The sequence below is a fragment of the Chiloscyllium punctatum genome, chromosome 1 (assembly GCF_047496795.1).
Source record: "Chiloscyllium punctatum isolate Juve2018m chromosome 1, sChiPun1.3, whole genome shotgun sequence".
Taxonomy (NCBI): Eukaryota; Metazoa; Chordata; class Chondrichthyes; order Orectolobiformes; family Hemiscylliidae; genus Chiloscyllium; species Chiloscyllium punctatum.
In genome coordinates, this window is record NC_092739.1 from 154,656,661 (window position 1) to 154,681,772 (window position 25,112).

The 25,112-nt window shown below is 42.5% G+C and overlaps 1 protein-coding gene across 2 annotated transcripts in view; it reads left to right on the top strand.

Annotated features, from left to right (window-relative positions):
- slc4a11 (solute carrier family 4 member 11) overlaps positions 1-25,112 on the top strand; it is a 170,873-nt gene that overhangs the window by 21,588 nt on the left and 124,173 nt on the right. For both annotated transcript variants that reach the window (XM_072577275.1, XM_072577265.1), the window contains exons 2-4: positions 110-154; positions 17,859-18,029; positions 24,068-24,111. In XM_072577275.1, the coding sequence (XP_072433376.1) occupies positions 110-154; positions 17,859-18,029; positions 24,068-24,111 (260 nt within the window). The remainder of the gene's footprint in view (positions 1-109; positions 155-17,858; positions 18,030-24,067; positions 24,112-25,112) is intronic.

Here is a 25,112-nt window from a genome sequence, read left to right on the forward strand (position 1 = left end):
TCTGTTTTCATGCAGTTCATCTCTATGACTCTATAAACGTAATTCTTCCACATATGTTTGGCAGTGAACTAAAGTTTGATCCTCCTCTCGATTTTTATTTTTAATCCAGATACCCCAAGCTCCGCTGTGAACGGATATTACTTCCAGGAAAGTGGTGAGTGGATGAAATGATGTACCATGATTAACCAATGGAGAATGAAAATAATTTATTGGATGTGATTTTTTTTTCAAGAAAAGAGATAGAGAGCAAATCTAATCTTAATGTGAAATAATTAACCATTCAGACGGATTTCTGAGTATGAGCTTTTTTTTATTAGTGTTGGATTGATTTTGTTTTAAGAAACAGCTAAAGTGTTGCAGCTGAGTGTAGGAATGTATTTGTTTTCAGTCAGTGATTGACTTACAATGAGTCTGAGAGTGATGTGCACCTGCATTACAGGCATTATTGCAAACTAGCTCTGCTTACGTGAAGGACTTCACAAGATGTGTGGTGTTGGTTTAAAAGGGCAAATAGCTTCTAGACTTAGTGAGTTTGGGGACACACACACACGTGGGAATAGGCGTTAATGATTTTTGATCTTTGTTTTTTGTTTCTTTTGAATGGGTACTAAGTCAGTCTGGAGCTCAGATATTTGATAATGCTTTTTCTTGTTTTGTTAACTGGATGCGACCTATTGCTGACTTTGAGCGTGCCTTCTTGAATTTGTGCAGGAGCTGCCGACAGTGCTGTTTGGCAGCTACTGAACGGAAGAATAAGTTTTCTCCCCATGCAGGGAATGAATGTGAATTTCAATAGCATTTTTTTTCTTCTCTATTCCTATACGTTTCATTTTTCTGCCATTCTCTCTTTTGAGTCGAGGGTTATGTGATTAGAAATTGGCACATTGAGAACTTCTACAAACAGCAACAGAATAAAATAGCTATATAAGGCCACTTGTGGAATACTGCATGCTGTTCTGGTCTCCCTGTTATAGGAAGGATTCTATGAAAGGTTCAGAAAAGGTTTACAAAGATCTCGCCAGGAGGGTTAGAGCTATAGGGAAAAGCTGAATAGGCTAGGGCTATTTTCCCTGGAGCATCAGATGCTGAGAGATGACCTTTTATAGAGCTTTATAAAATCAAGTCTGACATGTTTAAGATAATCGTCAGTTTTTTTTTCCCCCAGAGTAGGGGAATCCAGAAATAGAGGGCATAGGTTTAAGGTGAGTTGGGAAAGATTAAAAGGAACCTAAAGGATAATTATTCATGCAGGGAGTGGTGCGTGTATGAAATGAGCTGCCGGAGGAAGTGGTGGAGGCTGGCACGATTACAGCATTTAAAAGGCATCTGGATGTGTAAATGATTAGGAAGGATTTAAAGGGATATGGTCCAAATGCTGGCAAAAGAGACTAGATTTATCTTTGATATCCAGTCAGTATGGCCAGGTTGGACTGAAGGGTCTGTTTCCATGTTGTACAGCGGTATGACTCTATAACAAAAAATAGAAATTACTGGTGCAGATCTGACAGTGGAATAAATGGGTGTTAACGTTTTGAGTCTGATTTCCAGAGTTATAATGAAGAGTCACTGGACTTAACATTAGAACATAGCACAGTACAGGCCCTTCGGTCCACTGTATTGTGCTCAGCATTTATCTTTATCTAAGATCAACCTAACCGACGCACCTCCTCCATTTACTACAGTCCATGTGCTTGTCCAGCAGTCGCTTAAATACCTCTAATGTCTCTGACTCGATTAACACTACTGACAGTGCATTCCATGCATCCACCTACCTCTGACATATCTCCCCTGTGTCTTCCACTCATCACCTTAAAATTATGACTCCTCATGACAGCCATTTCTGCCCTGGGGAAAAGTCTCTGGCTATATACCATATCTATGGCTCTGATTACCTTGTACACCTCTATCAATAATGTGGAGGATCCAGTGTTGGACAGGGGTGGAGAAAGTTAAAAATCGCACAACACCAGGGTATTGCCCAACAGGTTTATTTGGAAGCACTAGCTTTCGGAGCGCTGCTCCTTTAGTTAGATAGCAGCTCTCTAGAAGCGAGTGCTTCCAAATAAACCTGTTAGACTATAATCTGGTGGTGTGATTTTTTAACTTTCTCCACCTCTATCAAGTTACCTCTCTTCCTTCTCTCCAGTGTGAAAAGCCTGAGCTCACTCAGCCTCTCTTCATAAGACATGCCCTCCAATCCAGGCAGATCCTGGTAAATCTCCTCTCCACCTTCTCTGAAGCATCTACATCCTTTCTATAATGAGGTGGCCAGAACTGGACACACTATTTCAAGTGTCGTCGAACCATGGTTTTGTAGAGCTGTGGCAAAACCTCACACCTCTTAAACTCAATTCGCCCTGTTAATGAATGCCAAACCACCATACGCCTTCTTAACAACCGTATCAACTTGGATGGCAACTTTGAGGGATCTAAGTACATTTCTCCCTTTTTCTCCTCCCTTCCCTTCGCACCCCCCCCCGCACGCATGCGCACACTCGCTGGTGCTCCACACTGTCAAGAATCTTGTCTTTAACCCTGTATTCAGCATTCAAATTAAATCTTCCAAAATGAATCACTTTACATTTTATCCAGGTTGAACTCCATCTGACATTTCTCAGGCCAGCTCTGCATCCTGTCAATGTCTTGTAGCCTGCAACAGCCTTCGGCACTATCTACAACACCACACACCATTGTGTCATTGGCAAACATACCAACTTGCCCTTCCACTTCTTCATCCAAGTCATTTATAAAACAGAGTATAAAGAAAGAGGGAAATCAGGAGGGCAAAACGGGGACATGAGATACCTTTTGGCAAATAGAATTGAGGAGAATCCAAAGGGTTTTGACAAATATGTTAAGAATAAAAGGGTAACTAGGGAGAGAATAGGGCCCCTCAAAGATCAGCAAGGCGGCCTTTGTGTGGAGCCACAGAAAATGGGGGAGATACTAAATGAATATTTTGCATCAGTATTTACTGTGGAAAAGGATATGGAAGATATAGACAGTAGGGAAATAGATGGTGACATCTTGCAAAATGTCCAGATTACAGAGGAGGAAGTGCTGGATGTCTTGAAACGGTTAAAGGTGGATAAATCCCCAGGACCTGATCAGGTGTACCCGAGAACTCTGTGGGAAGCTAGAGAAGTGATTGCTGGGCCTCTTACTAAGATATTTGTATCATCAATAGTCACAGGTGAGGTGCCGGAAGACTGGAGGTTGGTAAACGTGGTGTCACTGTTTAAGAATTGAGGATTGGCTATCTAACAGAAGGCAGAGAGTTGGGATAAAAGGTTCTTTTTCAGAATGGCAGCCGGTGACGAGCGGTGTCCCGCAGGGTTCGGTGCTGGGGCCACAGCTGTTCGCATTATATATTAATGATTTGGATGAGGGAACCGGGGGCATTCTAGCGAAGTTTGCCAATGATACGAAGTTAGGTGGACAGGCAGGTAGTACTGAGGAAGTGGGGAGGCTACAGAAGGATCTAGACAGGTTGGGAGAGTGGTCCAGGAAATGGCTGATGGAATTTAACGTGAGCAAGTGCGAGGTCTTGCACTTTGGCAAAAAGAATAAAAGCATGGACTACTTTCTAAATGGTGAGAAACTTAATAAAGCCAAAGCACAAAGGGATCTGGGAGTGCTAGTCGAGGATTCTCTAAAGGTAAACATGCAGGTTGAGTCTGTGATTAAGAAAGCGAATGCAATGTTGTCTCTTATCTCAAGAGGGTTGGAATATAAAAGCAGAGATGTACTACTAAGACTTTATAAAGCTCTGGTTAGGCCCCATTTGGAGTACTGTGTCCAGTTTTGGTCCCCACACCTCAGGAAGGACATACTGGCACTGGAACGTGTCCAGCAGAGATTCACACGGATGATCCCTGGAATGACAGGTCTAGCATATGAGGAACGGCTGAGGATACTGGGATTGTATTCGTTGGAGTTTAGAAGATTAAGGGGAGATCTAATAGAGACGTACAAAATAATACATGGCTTTGAAAAGGTGGATGCTAGGAAATTGTTTCTGTTAGGCGAGGAGACTAGGACCCGTGGACACAGCCTTAGAATTAGAGGGGGTCATTTCAGAACGGAAATGCGGAGACATTTCTTCAGCCAGAGAGTGGTGGGCCTGTGGAATTCATTGCCACGGAGTGCAGTGGAAGCCGGGACACTAAATGTCTTCAAGGCCGAGATTGATAGGTTCTTGTTGTCTAGAGGAATTAAGGGCTACGGGGAGAACGCTGGCAAGTGGAGCTGAAATGCGCATCAGCCATGATTGAATGGCGGAGTGGACTCGATGGGCCGAATGGCCTTACTTCCACTCCTATGTCTTATGGTCTTATGGAATGGTGGTAAAGACAAGCCAGGGAACTATAGACCAGTGAGCCTGACCTCGGTGGTGGGCAAGTTGTTGGAGGGAATCCTGAGGGACAGGACGTACATGTATTTGGAAAGGCAAGGACTGATTCGGGATAGTCAACATGGCTTTGTGCGTGGGAAATCGTGTCTCACAAACTTGATTGAAATTTTTGAAGAAGTAACAAAGAGGATTGATGAGGGCAGACCTGTAGATGTGATCCATATGGACTTCAGTAAGGCGTTCGACAAGGTTCCCCATTGGAGACTGGTTTGCAAGATTAGATCTCATGGAATAAAGGGAGAACTAGCCATTTGGATACAGAACTGGCTCAAAGGTAGAAGACAGCGGGTTGTTTTTCAGACTGGAGGCCTGTGACCAGTGGAGTGCCACAAGGATCGATGCTGGGTCCTCTACTTGTTGTCATTTACATAAATGATTTGGATGCGAACATAAGGGGTACAGTTAGTAAGTTTGCAAATGACACCAAAATTGGAGGTGTAGTGGACAGTGAAGAGGGTTACCTCAGATTACAACAGGATCTTGACCAGATGGGCTAATGGGCTGAGAAGTGGCAGATGGCGTTTAATTCAGATTAATGCGAGGTGCTGCATTTTGGGAAAGCAAATCTTAGCAGGACTTATACACTTAATGGTAAAGTCCTAGGGAGTGTTGCTGAACAAAGAAACCGTGGAGTGCAGGTTCATAGCTCCTTGAAAGAGGAGTCGCAGGTAGATAGGATAGTGAAGAAGGCGTTTGGTATGCTTTCCTTTATTGGTCAAAAGTATTGAGTACAGGAGTTGGGAGGTCATGTTGTGGCTGTACAGGACATTGGTTAGGCCACTGTTGGAATATTGCGTGCAGTTCTGGTCTCCTTCCTATTAGAAAGATGTTGTGAAACCTGAAAGCATTCAGAGAAGACTTACAAAGATGTTGCCAGGGTTGGAGGATTTGAGCTATAGGGAGAGGTTGAACAGGCTGGGGCTGTTTTCCCTTGAATGTCGGAGGCTGAGGTGTGACCTTATAGAGGTTTACAATATTATGAGGGGCATGGATAGGATAAATAGACAAAGTCTTTTCCCTGGGGTCGGTGAGTCCAGAACTACAGGGCATAGATTTAGGGTGAGAGGGGACAGATATAAAAGAGACCTAAGGGGCAACTTTTTCACGCAGAGGGTGGTATGTGTATGGAATGAGCTGCCAGAGGATGTGGTGGAGGCTGGTACAATTGCAACATTTAAGAGGCATTTGGATGGGTATATGAATAGGAAGGGTTTGGAGGGATATGGGCCGGGTGCTGGCAGGTGGGACTAGATTGGGTTGTGATATCTGGTCGGCATGGACGGGTTGGACTGAAGGGTCTGTTTCCGTGCTGTACATCTCTATGACTCTACATATGAGCAAATTACTGCAGATGCTGGAAACTGTACTGAAAATAAAAAATGCTGGAAATCAGTGAGTCAGGTAGCATCCATGGAGAGCAAGCGAGCAAAGTAACATTAAGATTCACTTGCTCTCTCTCTCGATGGATGCTGCCTGACCTATGGCGTTTCCCAGCATTTTTTGTTTACACTACATATCAAGTACTTTCTATAATATTGGTGTCTTTTTATATATAGATGTAAATACATTAAAAGCAGTTTGGAGAACATTTCCCAGGCTAATACCTGGAATAGTTGGACTGCCTCATGAGGAAAGGTGAGGCTAGCATTGGTCGGCATTTAGAATAAGAGGTGACTTAGTTGGAATGTACAAGATCCTGAGAGGTTTTGAGAGGGTAACTGTGGAGAATGGATGTTTCCTCTTGTGGGAGAAATTTAAAACTAGTGGCTCATATGTTAAAAATAAGGGGTTGTCCATTTAAACCCATCAGGACAAATCATTGAACTTTAGAACAGTCTCTCCTCCTGAAAAGGAGGTGGAAGCAGATTACTTGAACATTTTTAAGGCAAAGGTAGACAGATCTTTTTTTTTAAAACAAAAAATGGTGAAAGGTTATTGGGGTAGTCGGGAAGGTAGTCATTGGATCAGCCATGAATCTATTTAATGGTGGAATAGGCTCAAAGGCCAGGCCTATTCCTGCTCCTAATTTCATATGCAGATTGCTCTGTCACCTTTCCGATAAGCATAATGTCAAAATGAGAAAATTAACTTGAGATCCACAGCTAAGTGGAAATAGCTTCTGTACCCTTTTTAAAATGGCTGTGACCATAAAGAGCCTTTTGTAGGATTTTTGGAGGAGTGCTTCACACTAACAAAGTTTGGGTAGAAATTCGATGTTATAAGAGAAGGCAATGGCTCAGTGGTATTATCGCTCGACTGTAAACCCAGAGACCCAGGTAACGTTCTGGGGATCCGGGTCCAATCCTGCCATGACAGGTGGTAGAATTTAAACTCGATAAATATCTGGATTTAAGAGTCTGATGAATCCATCGTCGATTGTCAGGAAAAACCCATCTGGTTCACTAATGTCCTTCAGGGAAGGAAACTGCCTGTTTGACCGGGTCTGGCCAACATGTGACTGCACACTCTCAGAAATGTAGTTGCCTCTCGGGTGCATTCTGGGCAATTAGGGATGGGCAATAAATGCTAGCCGAGTAAGTGACTCCCTCCTCCTGTGGAAAGAATTTAAAAAATAACAGCCCATTTAAGGAAGGAATGAGATTACATTCATTCATTAGACATCTCCATGGTGTTTGTCTCGTCATGTTTTAATGTATCAATTCCGACACCTATCAGTACTACGCCACTTTCGATGGTCCAATAATGTGGTGATTTGAAGCCAAGGTCTGCAGAGGGGAAAGAATTAGAATGAACTTGATGCTTTTAACACAGCAATTAAAATATCTCAACAGTGCAGAATGGTTTACGGTTTCGGATTAGCCTAAATCGGTACAAATGATCTGAATAGTTTTACTGAAATGATACTCCAGCTATTTCAATTTTTTCATATTAATTGGGTTGCAAGTTACTGAGTTTTAATGAGCATGAAACCACAAGGTCAAATCTCAGTAAGGTGTGATAGTTCTCGTGTTTGGGAAGAGAAACTGCCCAACCTGACCAAGGTGTGACTCCAGTCAGGCACTGCCTGTTTAACCACCCTCGGGACAATGGCTTGTCAGTGTCACTGACCCCGCTAACAGGTCTTTTTCACTTGCAAGATTTTGAGTCTGTTTTGTTGCAGTGGTTTAAATTCATTTCACTCTGCATCATAAGAGCTTATGTGAATTGTGCCAGCAACCACATTTGCTAGTCGAGGTTTTGGCATCCTTTTAAGAGATGCGTTAAATACGTTTAGGGCAAATACATTGCATAAAATTATTACCTTGGGCTTAAAAGTGGCTCCCCACTTTCCATCTGAGGTGAATTGTCTGAAGGACATGGGGAGACAAAAATGTCGTGGCATCACATTGGTGGGCAACATTTTAGCTCGAAATCTACTGTTGAGGTCGATGGTTGTTTTTTTTTTGTGTCTGACCAGTTTAGAATGAATATCTGAAGTGGCCATCTTTGTCCAATGAAAGCAAAATACTGCAGATGCCAGAATTCTGAAACAAACACTGAAAACTGGTGAAATTCCAATCTGGCAGCATCTGTGGAGAGAGAGTTAACGTTAGAGTCTGGGATGACTGCAGGGGATTTTAACTTAGACTGAGTATTGCCATAGTGTTAAGGATTTAGATGGAGAGGAAGTTAAGTGTGTATAAGAACATTTTCTGATTCAGTATGTGGATGTACCTACTAAAGAGAGTGTAAAACTTGACCTATTCTTGGGAAATAAGGCAGGGCAGGTGACTGAGGTGTCAGTGGGTGGGGGGAGCAGTTTGGCACAAGCGACTATAATTCTATTAGCTTTAAAATAATGATGGAAAAGGATAGACTGGATCTAAAAGTTGAAGCTCTAAATTGGAGGAAGGCCAATTTTAATGTATTAGTCAAGAACTTTCAAAAGTTGAATGGGTGCAGTTGTTCACCGGTAAAGGGATGGCTGGAAAATGGGAAGCCTTCAGAAATGAGATAATGAGAATCCCAAGACAGTTATTCCTGTTAGGGTGAAAGGGACAGCAGGTATAGAGAATGCTGGATGACTAGAAAAATTGATCTTTTGGTTAAGAAAAAGAAGGAAGTTTATAAAGCAGAAGGGTATAAAGGCAGTAAGGGGTATACCTATGAAGAAAATCAGGAGGGCAAAAAGGGGACATAGCTTTGTCAAATAGGATTAAGGGGAATCAAAAGGGATTTTACAAATACATTTTAAGGGCAAAAGGGTAACTAGGGAGAGAATAGAGCCCCTCAAAGATCAGGAGAAAGTGAGGACTGCAGATGCTAGAGATCAGAGTTGAGAAGTATGGCTCTGGAAAAGCACAGCAGGTCAGGCAGCATCCGAGGAGCAGGAGAATTGGCGTTTTTGGACTTAAGTCCTTCATCAGGAATGTCTCTCCTGCTCCTCAGCTGCTGCCTGACTTGCTGTGCCTTTCTAATGCTACATGTTTTGACCCCTCCAAGGCAGCTTATGTGTGGAACCACAGGAGATGGGGGCGATACTAAAGGAGTATTTTGCATCCGTGTTTACTGTAGAGAAGGACATGGAAGATATAAAATGGGAAATAGATGGTGACATCTTGAACAATGTCTATATTACAGAGGAGCTGGTGCCGGATGTCTTAAAACACATAAAAGTGGATAAATCCCCAGAACCTGATCAAGTGTACCCTCTAACTCTGGGAAGCTAGAGAAGTGATTGCTGGGCCCCTTGCTGAGATATTTATGTCATTGATAGTCACAGATGAGGTGCCCGAAGACTGGAGGTTGGCTAAGGTGTGCCACTATTTAAGAAAGGTGGTAAGGAAAAGCCAGGCAACTACAGACCAGTGAGCCTGACCTCAGTGGTGGGAACGTTGTTGGAGGGAATCCTGAGGGACAGGATGTACATGTATTTGGAAAGGCAAAGACTGATTAGGGATGGTCAGCATGGCTTTTGAACATGGGAAATCATGTCTCACGAACTTGATTGAGATTTTTGAAGAAGTAACGAAGAGGATTGATTAGGGCAGAGCGGTAGACGTGATCTATATGGACTTCAGTACGGTATTCCACAAAGTTCCTCCTGGTAGACTGGTTAGCAAGGTTATATCTCATGGAATACAGGGAGAATTAGCCACTTGGATACAGAGCTGGCTCGAAGGTAGAAGATAGAGGGTGGTAGTGGAGGGTTGCCTCTCAGACTGGAGACCTGTGACCAGTGGAGTGCCACAAGGATCGGAGCTGGGTCCACTGATTTTCGTCCTTTACATAAATGATTTGGATGTGAACATAGGAGGTATAGTTAGTAAGTTTGCAGATGACACCAAAATTGGAGGTGTAGTGGACAATGAAGAAGGTTACCTCAGAGTACAATCATATCTTGATTTAGATGGGCCTATAGGCTGAGGAGTGGCAGATGGAGTTTGATCTAGATAAATGTGAGGTGCTGCATTTTGGAAAGGCAAATCAGAGCAGGACTTATACACTTAATGTGGGACTGTTGCTGAAGAAAGAGACCTTCGAGTGCAGGTTCATAAATCCTTGAAAGTGGAGTCTCAAGTAGATAGGATAGTGAAGAAGGCATTTGGTATGCTTTCCTTTATTGGTCAGAGTATTGAGTACAGGAATTGGAGGTCATGTTGCAACTGTACAGGACATTGGTTAGGTCATTGTTGGAATATTGCGTGCAATTCTGGTCTCCCTCCTGTCAGAAACATTGTGAAACTTGAATGGGTTCTGAAAAGATTTACAAGGATGTTGCCAGTGTTGGCAGGTTTGAGCTACAGGGAGAGGCTGAATAGGCTGGAGCTCTTTTTTCCCTGGAGCAATGGAGGCTGAGGGGTGATCTCGTAGAGGTTTATAAAATCATGAGGGGCATGGATAGGGTAAATAGACAAGGTCTTTTTCCTGGGGTCGGGGAGTCCAGAACTGGAGGGTGTAGGTTTAAGGTGAGAGGGAAAAGATTGAAAAGTGACCTAAGGGTCAACCTTTTCACACAGAAGATGATGTGCATATAGAATGAGTTGCCACAGGAAGTGGTGGAGACTGATACAATTACAGCATTTAAAAGGCTGCCTGAACTGCTGTGCTCTTCCAGCACTACTAATCCAGAATCTGGTTTCCAGCATCTGCAGTCATTGTTTTTACCTCTTAGAGGGATATGGGACTAGATTAGTTTAGGATATCTGGTCAGTATGGATGAGTTGGATCAAGGGTCTGTTTCTGTGCTGCACACCTCTATGACCATGACTCTGACTCTTCCAAAAGATTGTTTGTCCATCTTTTGATTCCTTGTGCCTTCAGAGATTAAACAAGCTTATACCAGTCAAATATGAACGTAGGAGCAGGAGTAGGCCATTTCGCCCTTTGAGCCTGCTTCGCCATTCAATAAGATTACGGCTGATCTTTTCATGGACTTAGCTTCATTTACCTGCCCACTCACCATAACCCTTAAGTCCTTTACTGTTCAAATATCTATCTATCTATCTATCTATCTATCTATCTGTCTTTACTTTAAAAAACTTAGAACGAGTTAGCCTCAACTGCTTCACTGGTCAGGGAATTCCACAAATCCACAACCTTTTGGGTGAAGCAATTCCTCCTCAACTCAGTCCTAAATCTACTCCCTCGTATTTTGAGGCTATATCCTGTAGTCATAGTTTTGTCTGTCAGTGGAAACAACCTCCCTGCTTCTATCTGATATAAAATTATGAAGTGAATAGATATTTCTACAAGTTACCCCTCATCCCTTGAAATTCCAAGGAGTATAGTCCCAGTCTAACTCGATCTGTCCTCACAACTCAACACACTCGACTCTGGAATCAATCTAGTGAACCTCCTCTCCATCCCCTCCAATACCAGTATATTGTTTTTCAATTAGGAGACCGAAACTGTACACCGTTCTGTGCAAATATTTAGGCAGACTTCAACATGTTGGCTTCTAGACATGGGAGATTGAGATTCTTGATGTGTCCTGGTTTGCCATGAATTGGTTAATTGTTGTAAATGGGCAGGAAAAAGATGGTTTATTTGTCTGTTGGCAAGTCTAATAACTCCCTTCGCATATTGCGGTGGAGTTGGTGTTGGACTGGGGTGGACCAAGTTTAAAAATCACTACCTAGTCCTTCGAAATAAACCTGTTGGATTATAACCTGGTGTTATGTGATTTTTAACTTGGTCCCTAGGCATAGTGACGGAGAAGGATAGAGAGTTGAGACAGTTTTTTTTTATGGCTGGATGGATTTAATGAACTCCTATACTTCGTCACTAAGAGTTATTTACTGTTTTGTGTGCTGACTTAAACGACAAAAAGAAAACTATCAGCAAATATAGGCTGAATTCTGGATTACTCTTTAACTCAATTTGGTTATAATTCTGCCAAGTAAAATCAAACAGCTTTTTTGTTTTAGCCCTTCTGATACGGCAACCCCTGGCTCATTGATTTAACCAGGAGGTTATTAGGACATCAGCCAGAAAGCAATATATCACCTTGAGCTGCTTTTGAGAATATTCATTCTGTTGGCTCTCCAGTCATCTTCACTGCTCCTTTTTATTTTATTAGATTCCCCATTTCTTCACATGGCCACAATCAATTTAAACCAAATTGAGGAATTTTTGTTCAAAATTGAATCCAGTCAATTGGATTAAAGCTTGTTTGACATCTAGTGGGTGGGGTGGGAAGGCCTCTTCAATTTGAGATTTTGCTCACCCTGTTTTAATCTGAGTGTCTCTATATTAGCTTGTTAGGTTCTTTGCTTTTCTTTGAACAGAAAAGTGGAAACAGTTTTTTTTTGTCCCTGAATATTAGTTGTAAAACTGTAAGATGTAAGAGCAGAAATAGGCCCATCTTGTCTGCTCCATCACTCAATGAAATCTTGGCGGATCTGAATTCACTTTCCCATCTTATTTCTCTTTTCAAACAGTCCACCTTTTTAAAGACTCCATCATGCTGCATGTAAACGACATTGTGTCTGCCAGGCAGTTAAGTCTGCTGGGGCACTCTGATCAACTGATTTGCTTTAATGCCTACTTCTTGATTTGTGCATTTTTCTGTTTAAAGCAGATTAGTCCACAGTTGATCTTTGATAAGATGATTTATTAAATCTATATCGTAACATGGTAAATATTCTTTCAATGTAACGGGGAAGTTGAAATTATCTGGCCATTCCTCTGACTGCTGAAGGAAATGTTGTCAGCATGTCATCCGGATGTCTAGTCAATCCATGTGCAATGATCTACTTTTTCCAATAAGTGGGAAAATTTTTCAACAAGCCAGTGATGTTGCCATATAAAAGGCAGGCTTTGAATCATGAGCAAATTAAACACCGATTTTTGAGGATAGTAATTCAAACTGGCAAAAATTATTTTTTCTCATTTGTTGTGGTACATAGGCATCACTGGCTCAGCCAGCATTTATTGGGCAGCTAAGAGTCAACGTTTCTTTTGTTGTAGGTCTGGAGTCACGTGTAGGCCAGATCAGCAAACTTCTTTCCCTGGAGGGTATTAGTGAACCAATGGTATTTCCTGAGGATTAGTGCTAGGACCAGTCTGATGAAGGGTCACTGGATTTGAAATGTTGCCAGACCTGCTGGTTTACTCCAGCAATTTCAGTTTTTGTGTAGAATTTGCAACTGATTTAGACTATACACTTTCAACTCTTGAGTCAGAGTTATAGAGATGTCCAGCTCGGAAACAGACACTCCAGTCCAACACATCCGTGCTGACCAGATATCCCATCCTAATCTAGTGCCATTTGCTAGCACTTGGCCCATATCCCTCTAAACCCTTCCTACTCATACCCATCCAGATGCCTTTTAAATATTGCAGTTGTACCAGCCTCTACCACTTCCTCTGGCAGATCATTCCACACATGCGCCACCCTCTGTATGAAAACGTTGCCCCAGGGAAAAGACTTTGTCTATTTATCCTATCCATGTCCCTAATGATTTTATAAACCTCCTGAGGTCACCCCCTCAGCCTTCGACCCTCCACGGAAAACAGCCCCAGTTTATCCAGCCCCTCCCTATAGCTCAAACCCTCCAACCCTGGCAACATCCTTGTAAATCTTTTCTGAACACTTTCAGGTTTCACTACATCTTTCCAAAAGGAAGGAGACCATATTTCCATGCAATATTCCAACAGTGGCCTAACCAATGTCCTGTACAGCCTCAACATGACCTCCCAACTCCTTTACTCAATACTCTGACCAATAAAGGAAAGCATGCCAAACACAATTGGATGGTTGCTGAAGGTAACAGCTAATTCCCCCTACTGGTGTAATTTAAAATTGAGCACTTCTGGCAGACTGTGGAGAGTTCCTGTTTATTCAGCAGTCAGCTACGAGGGTGCAGTAGTATACAATAATCCCAAACGCCACTTCTGTTTTGGGCCTATTCAGTCTGAGTGACACAAATTGCAAGCCAAGTAGCCTGTCTGTGTTGTTTGTGTGGTTTTTGCTTTTTCCCTTGAGGGTATCCTATCTACCTGCGACTCCACTTTCGAGGAGCTATGAACCTGCACTCCAAGGTCTCTTTGTTCAGGAACACTCCCTAGGGCCTTACCATTAAGTGTATAAGTCCTGCTAAGGTTTGCTTTCCCAAAATGCAGCACATCGCATTTATCTGAATTAAACTTCATCTGCCACTCCTCAGCCCATTGGCCCATTTGAAATGTTAAGAATTACGGAGGAGCTAAAACTAAGGGATATCAATATAAGATAGTCAATGATAAATCCAACTTGAGGGTGATAGCAATGTGTGTGTGTCACCATGGTGCGTAACTTAGGCAAATAATACTGCTGTGTTTCTGTAGGATAAGATAATCCTACAAGTTGAAAGCAGGAAATGTATAGCAACAGGCCAGCTGGATTGAGTGATCTGAATGGAACTGGATGGTTGCTGAAGGTAACGGCTAATTCCCCCTACTGGTGTAATTTAACATTGAGCACCTCTGGCAGTCTCTGGAGAGTTCCTGTTTATTCAGCAGTCAGCTACGAGGGTGCAGTAGTGTACAGTAATCCCAAACGCCACTTCTGTTTGGGCCTATTCAGTCTGAGTGACACAAATTGCAAGCCAAGTAGCCTGTCTGTGGTGTTTGTGTGGTTTTTGCTTTTTCCCTTGAGGGCAGGAGGCAGCAAGAGAGAACATTTCCTTGTTAGCCCGTGTCAATGTTGCTCTCTGCCTGTGGTAGTTGTTTTGTTTTGTTCTAAAACGGTTAGCTGTACAGGAAGAACCGGCCACAGACTGAACTATATTTAATCAAAACCACATGGATTTAAATCTCTTAAATGATTTTTGTTTTCTTTTTTAAATAAAAGGGGCATTGTTGTTCTGGAACAGAATTTGGATATTTAAGTATGACACAATTACCAAGATTTGTAGGGCTGTCAAACTTGAAAGTGCCTTGTAATTCAGCAATGAATTTAGCTTAATTAGATTTTCTTCTGGATCTGTGTCAGCAGGTAATTACTGTTTCTCTTTTGAGGGTTCTTCTGACTATTTCTTTTTCTTTTTTTAAAAAAAAAGCAAATTTTACATTTTGAGCACAAGTATTGTCATTCCGCACCCCCCACCCCCACCCCTCCACCAGGAATGAGGGCTGTTGGCTTTTTCCATTAATATTTATTTTACCAATTATGCAAGATTTAATTATGTGACTTTGTTTGTTTATTGTGGAGGGGAGTGAGGGAAATAGTACTTTTACTTTGAGTTTGCCTTGCAGGCTGATGGCAAAGATGAGAGGACTATACTCCCACCAATTAAATCCTGTTGCTACTCCATCTGCACACAGCATCAGCTACTTTGGCCCTCGACTTCAGTCAAGGCATTGACGACTGTCCAATGTTAGATAAATTATTTGGATGTGAGCATAAGAGGTACAGTTAGTAAGTTTGCATATGACACCAAAATTGGAGGTGTAGTGGATAGTGAAGAAGGTTATTTCTGATTAGGTATTCTGGATTGGACCAGATGGGTTGAGAAGTGGTAGTTGGAGTTTAATTCCGATAAATGTGAGGTGCTGCATTTTGGGAAAGCAAATCTTAGCAGGACTCTTAATGGTAAGGCCCTAGGGAGTGTTGCTGAACAAAGAGACCTTGGAATGTAAGTTCATAGCTCCTTGAAATTGGAGTCGCAGGTAGATAGGATAGTGAAGAAGGCGTTTTGTATGCTTTCCTTTATTGGTTGGAGTGCTGAGTACAGGAGTTGGGAGGTCATGCTGTGGCTGTACAGGACATTGGTTAGGCCACTGTTGGAATATTGCGTGCACATCTGGCCTCCTTCCTGTTGGAAGGATGTAGTGAAACTTGAAAGGGTTCAGAAAAAATTAACATGGATTTTGCCAGGGTTGGAGATATCTGGAGAGGTTAAATAAGCTGGGGCTGTTTTTCCCTACAGCGTTGAAGGCTGAGGGTTGACCTTATAGAGGTTTATAAAATAATGAGGGTCATGGATAGGATAAATAGGCAAAGTCTTTTCCCCAGGATGGGGGAGTCCAGAACTAGAGGGCATAGATTTAGGGTGAAAGGGGAAAGATATAAAAGAGACCTGAGGGGTAACTTTTTCACGCAGAGTGTGGTACGTGCATGGAATGAGCTGCCAGAGGAAGTGGTGGAGGCTAGTACGATTTAAAAAGCATCTGGATGGGTATATGAATAGGAAGGGTTTGGAGGGATATGGGTTGGGTGCTGGCAGGTGGGACGAGATTGGATTGGGAAATCTGGTCGGCACTGAATAGTTGGACCAAAGGGTCTGTTTCCGTGCTGTACATCTTGATGACTGTATAAATGGCATGCGTCGTAACCGGCTGTGACTTGTTTTTTGTCCCTTGTTTTTTAAAACTGATCTTTGACTTCTGATTTCAATATGGCAGACACTTGCCCTCAATCCTGACTGGCCTTCCTGGATGATAGTGCTGTGGTGTATCCCACGCAAGAAATGTGAGAAATGGGCAGATTAGGCAAAATCCTGTGCCCTCCCTGGTGGTGAGGTTGTGGGAAGGGGGAAAGGAGGAATTTCATTAATTCTTGAGAAAGGAGCAGAATTGGGCCATTCAGCCCATCGAGTCTGCTTTGCCTTTTTGATGTTGGTTGATCAGCCTCATTTGCTTGCCTTCTCCCATCGCTCTTGACCCCCTTACTACTCGAAAACCAATCTATCTCTATCTTAAAGACACTGAATGCTTGACCACGACAGCCGTCTGCGGCAATGAGTTCCACAGATTCACCACCCTCTGGCTGAAGAAATTCCTCCTCATCTCCGTTCGACCTTTCACTCTGAATCTGTGCCCTTGGGTCCCAGCCTTTCCTACAATGGAAACATATTCTCCATGTCCACTCTGTTCAGGCCTCTCAAACACAGTACAGATTCAGTTCTCAGTCGCTTCTCGTGTGACAAGCTCTTCATCCCCACGAATTTGAGGTTGGAGGACAGCCTTCCTACCCCATGGTTAATAGAGGCCCTTAAGAAGACATTGTCCACATGAGTACCTCACCCTGCTGAGAGCAGTATTTACAGCAGAATAGGGTACCCTTTGACCTCGTTGACCTCCAATGCACCTTGACCTCGTTGCTTGTGGACTTCTTCAGCAAGGGCAAGGCCTGCTGGAAGCCAATTCCAGTCCATTGCAGTTCCCTCTCTACTCCTCGATCAGAGGCCTCTGATAGGTGCAGTACCAGGAGTAGCCACCACCTTCTGAATGGTGCTGCTGAGTGCAGAGGAGCTGCCCCAGCCCTCTGGGAAGTAGGTCTCTGAGGGCAGGGCTTTCATTCTGGCCCTTTTACACCCCAGAGTGAAGCCTGCTGCTGGACTGCTAAATACCGGCGGGGCACAAAGTATAGTAGGCCCTCTCCTTGAGGTCTCAAGAGGCTCTTGCCTGTTCTCCAGCTTGTATCCAAGGTGCCCGTTGTCTCCACGTATTTCTGCTTCATTAACTGAGAGCCTGAGGTATCTCAGGACCTCAATGGTTAGTAAAGTACAGCTGCTGTGTTTTTCAAAAGTGCTGTTTCATTTATTTAAATTTATTTCTGTTCGTTATCCCTGGAAGTTTGGTTGTGGTTGAAGGAGGGAGGAGAGGTGATTGGATAGTTTTGAATTTAAGAAGAAATTTTTTGACCAATCTTTTAAGGTCTTTTGAGTCACATTTTAGAGTGAGTTCCTGAAATTTCACAAGCCAATGGCTGTAATGGGAAATGGTGCCAGGGTGATTGGCCACAAGGATGTCATATGATGCCACCTAGGTCAAATGGAGTTAGAAATCCCTAGTTAGTTCACATGATTGGAAACTTGAGTTTTCTTGTTCTTAAAGTAGGCTGTTCATGAGTATTGGATTAGTGGTGCTGGAAGAGCACAGCAGTTCAGGCAGCATCCAAGGAGCAGCGAAATCGATGTTTCGGGCAAAAGCCCTTCATCAGGAGTACTATTGACCTCACAGACAGAGCGACCTTCCTTGAGAAGCTTGCTGATGAGAACATGTTTTTTTGTTTCAGATGATATGCAACCTGATCGTGAAGAAGACAGCGGTGAGGGCATTGGGATTGGGGCTGATGAAACTTATGAAACAGTAAATGCCTCTACAATGTCTGATGATGGCCTTCGATTCTATGTCAATGTGAATGTGGATCTGAAGTCGAATGTGGATCTGAAGTCAAATGTGGATGGTGAGTGAAGGGTGTGGTGTTCGTATTCTGGGCAATAACGTGAATTTTTTTTTATTATGAGGGTTCCTGTTTCTTTCTTCAATGACAAGTCAACTGCAAACATGCTAATCAAATGCCTCCATGTTTCAACCTTCCAGTCACCTCTTTGAGCAACCCAAATGGCCCCCAATCTTTTGTGTACCTGTGCACTTGGGTTAACTACCCCAGAGAATCATTCTCTTACTAAAATTTAGAAAGAGACCCTTCAGCCTATCATGTCTGTATTAGCCGTTGAACATCCATCTATTCTAATCACAGTTTCCAGTGTCTCCTTGACTCAGTTCTTCTGTCACTGGTGAGCTCAGATGGTTGGTGTCAGGAGAGTCTTTATGGGGTCATGACATCTGAACTTGGAAAGTACAATGGGTACAGACCATCAGGTGATGACAGTTACAAGAAAGGTTGTGAACTTGGGTTGTTTCACTGTCTGTCCCTGTGCAATCACCATCTCCCATCCTACCCTCTCAGCCCCATTTCACCCATGACATTGTGATGGCTGCTACACGTGTAGGCTGAACATGAAGGAGGACATAGAGGTAGGATCTTTTGTGACCAAAGCCATTTAATGACTTCTCAAAATGTGAGGAAAAAAGTCACAACTTTGTAAAAATTTGTTTGATTTTGCTCTGATTCCTCACAATACCCACTGACTGCTCTATCAAACGTTCCCTTAAGATTTAATATTACAAGTGTGGATTCACCTTAGCTGAGCAACAAAGCACCCAGGTGATGGTAGATTGTGGGATATACCGGATAGATCCGAAGTGGAGTGATGCTGAAACCTTGACAAATTGTTATAGCAACTCTACATGTCAAGTATGAGTATGTAGCGTACATCAGCTGACAATGGCCCAGCCACACTATATGCATGCAGACATGGGCACTCTGAGGCAGGGGCACACAGAGAGGCAGAGGGACATAAAACAGCCATTTGGACATGTCTGTTTTGACTGATGTGGGGAATGGTCATTTGGTGAGGTGCTGAAGGGTACAGTGGCACATCAGTAATTTCTGTGGCATGTGGTGAGGTGATGGTGTTGTGGAATTGTTGCTGGACTATTAACCCAGAGACCCAGGCAATGTTCTAAGGTTTGAATGCCATTGAGGAATTTGAATTTTAAAATAAATTTTGGAGTTAGAAGTCTAATGATCGTGAAACTATTGTCTGTGCCAATCATTGTTACGACACTGGGTAAACCCTCCTGCTTAATTTAAAACCAGCAACACAGAAAAGATTTATCCCATGCAGTAATCTGTAAACATTTGAGTGACCAAGAACTATGTAAAGGAAACATTAACACCTTTTTATTTCTTAAAGTATAACAGAATAATTAACGAATCACTATTTACAATTTTTTTCTCAAACCTATCGTCTAGCTTTTCTTCTGTAATACTAGTCTGATAAAACTCCCAATTAAAATTTATAACACAACACTTCTTATCTCAAAACCAGGCAGCTGTAGGTTCTTGTCTTTGGATCTTCCTGTGTCTTCTTTTCTCCTTGTTAGGAATTTCTGTGTCACAGGTTACTAATCGAAAAGGTACTTTTAAGAGAGAGCTATTTTCAAGTAGTCTGTTTACGTGCTAGGCTGCAGCAGTTCTCTCTCAACTGTTCAATTTCTCCCCCATGCTTGTGCCCCAGGGCATCGGATTGTGTCATTGGCTTTTAAGGTTGTCAATATACTCAATTCAAACTTGATTGGAAATTTGGTATTTTTACCAGGGAATAATTTAAACTGATTGGCCGGATTTGAATTTGTTTTTGTCTCCAGGCAATGACCTACTCGAGTTGTTCAACCCCATGTTAGATATATTGTTACCTTTATTGAGAACACTTGATATTGTCCAGTGGTTCTGCTGCTTTTAGCTCTCTTAAAAGTACGCACACATCTTCATAACCGTCATCAAGTGCTGATCTAGTCCAATCCCATTTCCCAGCACTGGGCTCATACCCTTGTGTGCTACGATGTTTCAGTGCTGTGACGGTTGCCATCTTTGCCACCTTTTTCAGATAACGAGTTTGCACCCTCTAGGTGCAAGCAGTTTACTTCAATCCCTCTAAACCTCCTACCCTTTCGTTAAATCTATGACCCCTGATTATTAGCCATTCCGCAAAGAGGAAGAGTTCTTTCCAATCTACCCCATCTATGCCCCTTTTATAATCCTCAATCTGGTCTCTCTTCGGCCTTCTTTGCCCTATAGAAAATAGCCCCAGCCTATAACACTCCAACCCAGGCACTATTCTGGTGAACTTACTCTCTTTGAATTGCATCCCTCCTACAGTGCGGTGACCAGAACAACACACCGACTCCAGCTGGGGTCAAAAAGGGTGGCGCTGGAAAAATCCAGCAGGTCAGGCAGCATCCGAGGAGCAGGAGAGTCTACGATTTGGGCACAAGCTCTTCATTCGACCAAACGTTGACTCTCCTGCTCCTCGGGTGCTGCCTGACCTACTGTGCTTTTCCAGCGCTACCCTTTTTGACTCTGACTCTCTAGCATCTGCAGTCCTCACTTTCTTCTGTTACTTCAGCTGGTGCCTAGCTAACCATGTATGTAGTTACACCATAACCAAGAGTGGGAAAGCTGTCAGATTAGTCAAGCAACAACCTGATGTAGTCAAATGCATGGAATCGTACCTTCCACACAATGTCGCAGACTGGACTGTCACCACCCTTGGATATTTCATGTCCATTGGCAGATCCAGCAGAGATGGAGGCACCGTAGGATACAGTTGGAGGGAATTCCCTTGGGAGCCCCCAACTTTTGAGCTTAGACTGTTTGAACTGTTTGACATCAGGTCAACAGGGCCAAAGATTCACCATACCGATCTGCCTTATCTGATAAATCCATACTCCTTCATGTTGGACATTTGTTTGCCCTTTCTACCCTTTGTGAAAGTACTTTGAAGACCTCCACCTAGAGTACCTTCAGTGTCCACCACAGATTCTGGCTGGCAGCACTATTACTAATAGGACTGGTAGGATCCTGAAGGATGTAGCTCCTGGATTGGTGATGAGGGACCAGCCTAGTCGACCTCCTCCTCCCCAATCTGCCTGACCACTGATGAATCTGCCCAAGATGGTATTGGTAGAAGTGATCTGTCTTCACATTGAGAATGTCCTCCATCATGTTGTGTGGTTCTACCATTGTGCTGATTGGGATAGACTTCAAACAGATCTAGAAAAGCAAGATTGGACATCCTTAAGGCATTATGGATGATCAGTAACAGAATTGTACTCCATCATAACCTGCAACCTCGTGGCCTGATACATTGCCCACTCAACCATTACCATCAAGCCAGGGATCCACCCTGTTTTAATGAAGAGTGCAGGAGGCATGCCAGAAGCAGCACCAGGCATACCTGAAAATGAGATGTCCATCTAGTGAAACTACAATACAGGACTATTTTTGTACCAAACAGCATAAGAAACTGACAGACTGGGGTAAGTGTTAAAACAATCGTGGGTCAAAGTCTATTATAAACAGTGAGCTTGATGAGTTGATCTCTCTCTCTCTCTCTCTCTCTCTCTCTCTCTCTCTCTCTCGTGTTCTCTCTCTCTTTCTCGTGTTCTCTCTCTCTTTCTCGTGTTCTCTCTCTCATGTTCTCGCTGTCGTTCTCTCTTTCTCGTGTTCTCTCTCTCATGTTCTCGCTGTCGTTCTCTCTTTCTCGTTAAAAGGACTATTCAATGAAAACTATATATTTAAACAACTTAAAGTAAATTGCAAGCCCCAGAGAATGAAGAATGCTCTGACATCCTTCTGACTTTCTGAACAAATCCCATTGGAATGAAGCCTCCATGTGTTGTATGAGCCATTGTTCTTTGGGGCTATGTAGAGAGTCTTGTTTGTTGATTACAGAATGGGGCTATGGGTGAAGCTCACTGGAAGTGGCGCCTTGGAATCCCTCCGAGAGTACTATTATAGACAATAGGTCTCTGGTGAGTGGGGATAATTCTGCACACAATGGAGCTGCATTTCCTTATATTGACTCTTCAGGTCTTTTTATGTCTGTGGACACAATGCTAACCCACAATCTACATCGAATAACCTATTTTAAAACTTTGATATCAGTGCACTCTGGATTGGTAACCATTTCCTTCTGGAAGAATGTCTCATTGATTGACTGTTCATATGTTTATTAAAGTTGTCTGATTTGTTTATGCAAGGGTGATGTTGACCTTGAGGCAGGTTGTTTGAAAACTGCTGCCCTGTTTTGAATAAGTGCCCAGGCTTTGGTGGCACGTGGGGTAGGATGTGAGCACTCAATCATGTTTAAATGGGCCCCGCAGCAGTTTGAGGACCTGGGACACAGTTCAATGTGGAAGAGGGGAAGTTCTCCAAGTGTCCTAGCCAACACACACATTTCTGCCTATACCCACTAAAGCAAATTATCCTTTTCTCTATCACATTGCAGCTTAAGTAAGGTTGTAAGAAATACCTGGCTTCTTGAGTTTGCTTTGCTATTGAATAAGATCGTGTTTATTTTAACTTAAACTCCCCTTTTTCCTACTCTGTACCATATTCCTGCAATGTAGCACTTCCTTTTATAAAGTTATTCATTAAATATTTCTGGCATACTGGCAAGATAGTATATGTTGCTCATTGCTACTCATCCTGAGAAAGACAAATGTTGGAGAAACTAAACTCAAGAGGCTTGGTTGGTATTCTCCTTTTTATTAATTCTAGTGTTTATGGTAATGGTATTGAATTGGGAATTCCATTGCCCTGACCTGGAGACAATACTTTAGTCCTCCCAACATCTTTCTATTTGTTTCTTCTTCTATCATAGAATTTGGACCTTGCTGGCAGGACTAATATTTCTTGCCCGTTCCTAACTGCCCATGATTTGGAGTGGTTTGCTTGTCTATTTTACCGGGTAGTTGAGAATCAATGACGTTGTTGAAGTTATGTCAAAGCCAGACCTGATAAAATGGGCAGATTTCCTTCCTTTTAAAGGTCATTAGTGAACCAGGTGGTTATGATTGCTTAAGAGTTGGAAATTGCAAAGGAGCAAGTTACTTTTGAGAGAACTTCTGTTGAATTGTAGTCCTGTCCTGTAGTCTGTGTGTAAACTGCAGCTCACTGTCTCAGTGAGGTTAAGGGGTAGGATAAAATCCGATCTGTTCTGAAGTGTCGAGCTTTGCTTATAGCGACTGTGTCGTAGCATAGGGGAATGTCATTGGACTAGCAATCCAAAACCCAAGGCTAATGATCTGCAGACATGGGTATGAATCCCATGGAAGATGAAGTAAAAAGCAAGCCTAATGGCATTATGTAATCATTGTCAATTGCCAAAAGGTTTGTTAGCTTAATGTCATTTAGGAAGAGAAATCTGCCAGCTTTGATTGGTCTGGCCTGCATGTGATCCAGAGCCATTAAAAAAAGGCTCTGGGCTAACGCAGATGAAATATAAGTGCTCTGCTCCGATTGGCTAGCATAGTAGGGGAATTCTCAAGGATATAGAAGATGCCGTCTTTTGACTAAGTTCAGTGTTTAGTTCTCATGTAGATATAGTTATTTTGTAACAGAATGTGTAGGAGTGCTTTGTCTAATGTATGGTGAAGGGTAATTCGAAGATTACAAACTGGTTTTGCTTTCGGTGAGTGAAGAAGTCACAAATGTCAAGATTGTGTTTGTTTGTCTAGATCGTCTAACCAGATTGTTACAAATACATAAATTTTAATGCTATAAATTTTGCCAAGATCATGAAGATGAAACTAATAAATCCAGATGTAGCTGCTAGCATGAAAAGTAATTGAAGGATGCAGGAGGAGCAGAGAACAGTAGGTACATCACTGATATCCAAATACTAGTGCTGACCTCCCGAGAGAGGATTTCTGAGACTGAAACGGAGAATTTCCCATCTCCAATAATAAATCTGGTGAACTGACATTTTGAAAATACTAATTTTCCACAGGTTATGATGAAAAATCTAATCCTTCCACCAACCCAAAAAATGTTTCTGTGTTTAATAATCTGCAATCCCTTTACTCTTACAGAGAACGACAATGCAGGATGTGTCTTGCTGCATACTTCCAGAAAAGTAAGTGACTTTTTGTTTTTTTTGCTATCCAAATTAGCATGATGGAATCATTTTTTTTATTCCATTATAATCTGTACAGGGCGTGTCGGACTTAATGATTTATGCCTACAAATGTGATCTCGCACAGGTATGTCATTCCAAAGATCTGATGTACAAATATTTCCTGTGCTTATGAATTGCTTTTTTAACAAAAATGGAAATTGCTGGAATAGCTCAGCAGGTCTGACAGCACCTGTGGAGAGAAATCTGTTAACGTTTCAGGTTGAGTGACCCTTCCTCAGTTCCAGAGGTGCTGCCAGACCTGCTGAGTTCTTTTTTTCAGCAATTTCCATTTTCGCTTCTGATTTGCAGCATCTGCAGTTGTTTCACGTTTCAATTGATCCTTTTCTTAAATATTGTCCTGCGTTGTGTGACAAAATGGACTCCAGAACAGAACCTGTTCACAATCTGCTGACTGCCTAATATAGGGTCTAATGTGTATAAATGCTGTGGTCTACGTTATAACAATTGGTGTGTGAAATGTCAGTTGAATGCTAAGCGAAAATTATTTGACAGTTTGAACATAACCCCAGTTGAAATGGGTGTTTTCCTGTGCAGTAATGATTCAATGATGTCCAATTGTAAACTTTGTTTTTAATAAGATCATTTAGTCCCACTTGCCTGTCCTTTTTTTTTCTGCAAGATTCCTTATCACCCCCTTTTTTTCAAATATATATTCAGCTCTCTTCTTGAAATGCATCTGCTTCCACCATTTTGAGCATTCCAGATCAACTTACTTCAAGACAAAGTAAGCTTGGCTCTTTTTCATTGCTTTTCCCAATTAGCTTCACGCTGTGTCATGGGGTGACTGGCCCTTCTGCCAGTGGATCGTAGAGTCATAGAGATGTACAGCACGGAAACAGACCCTTCAGTCTAACTATGCTGACCAGATATCCCAATCCAACCGAATCCCATCTGCCAGCACCCGGCCCATATCCCTCCAAACCCTTCCTATTCATATA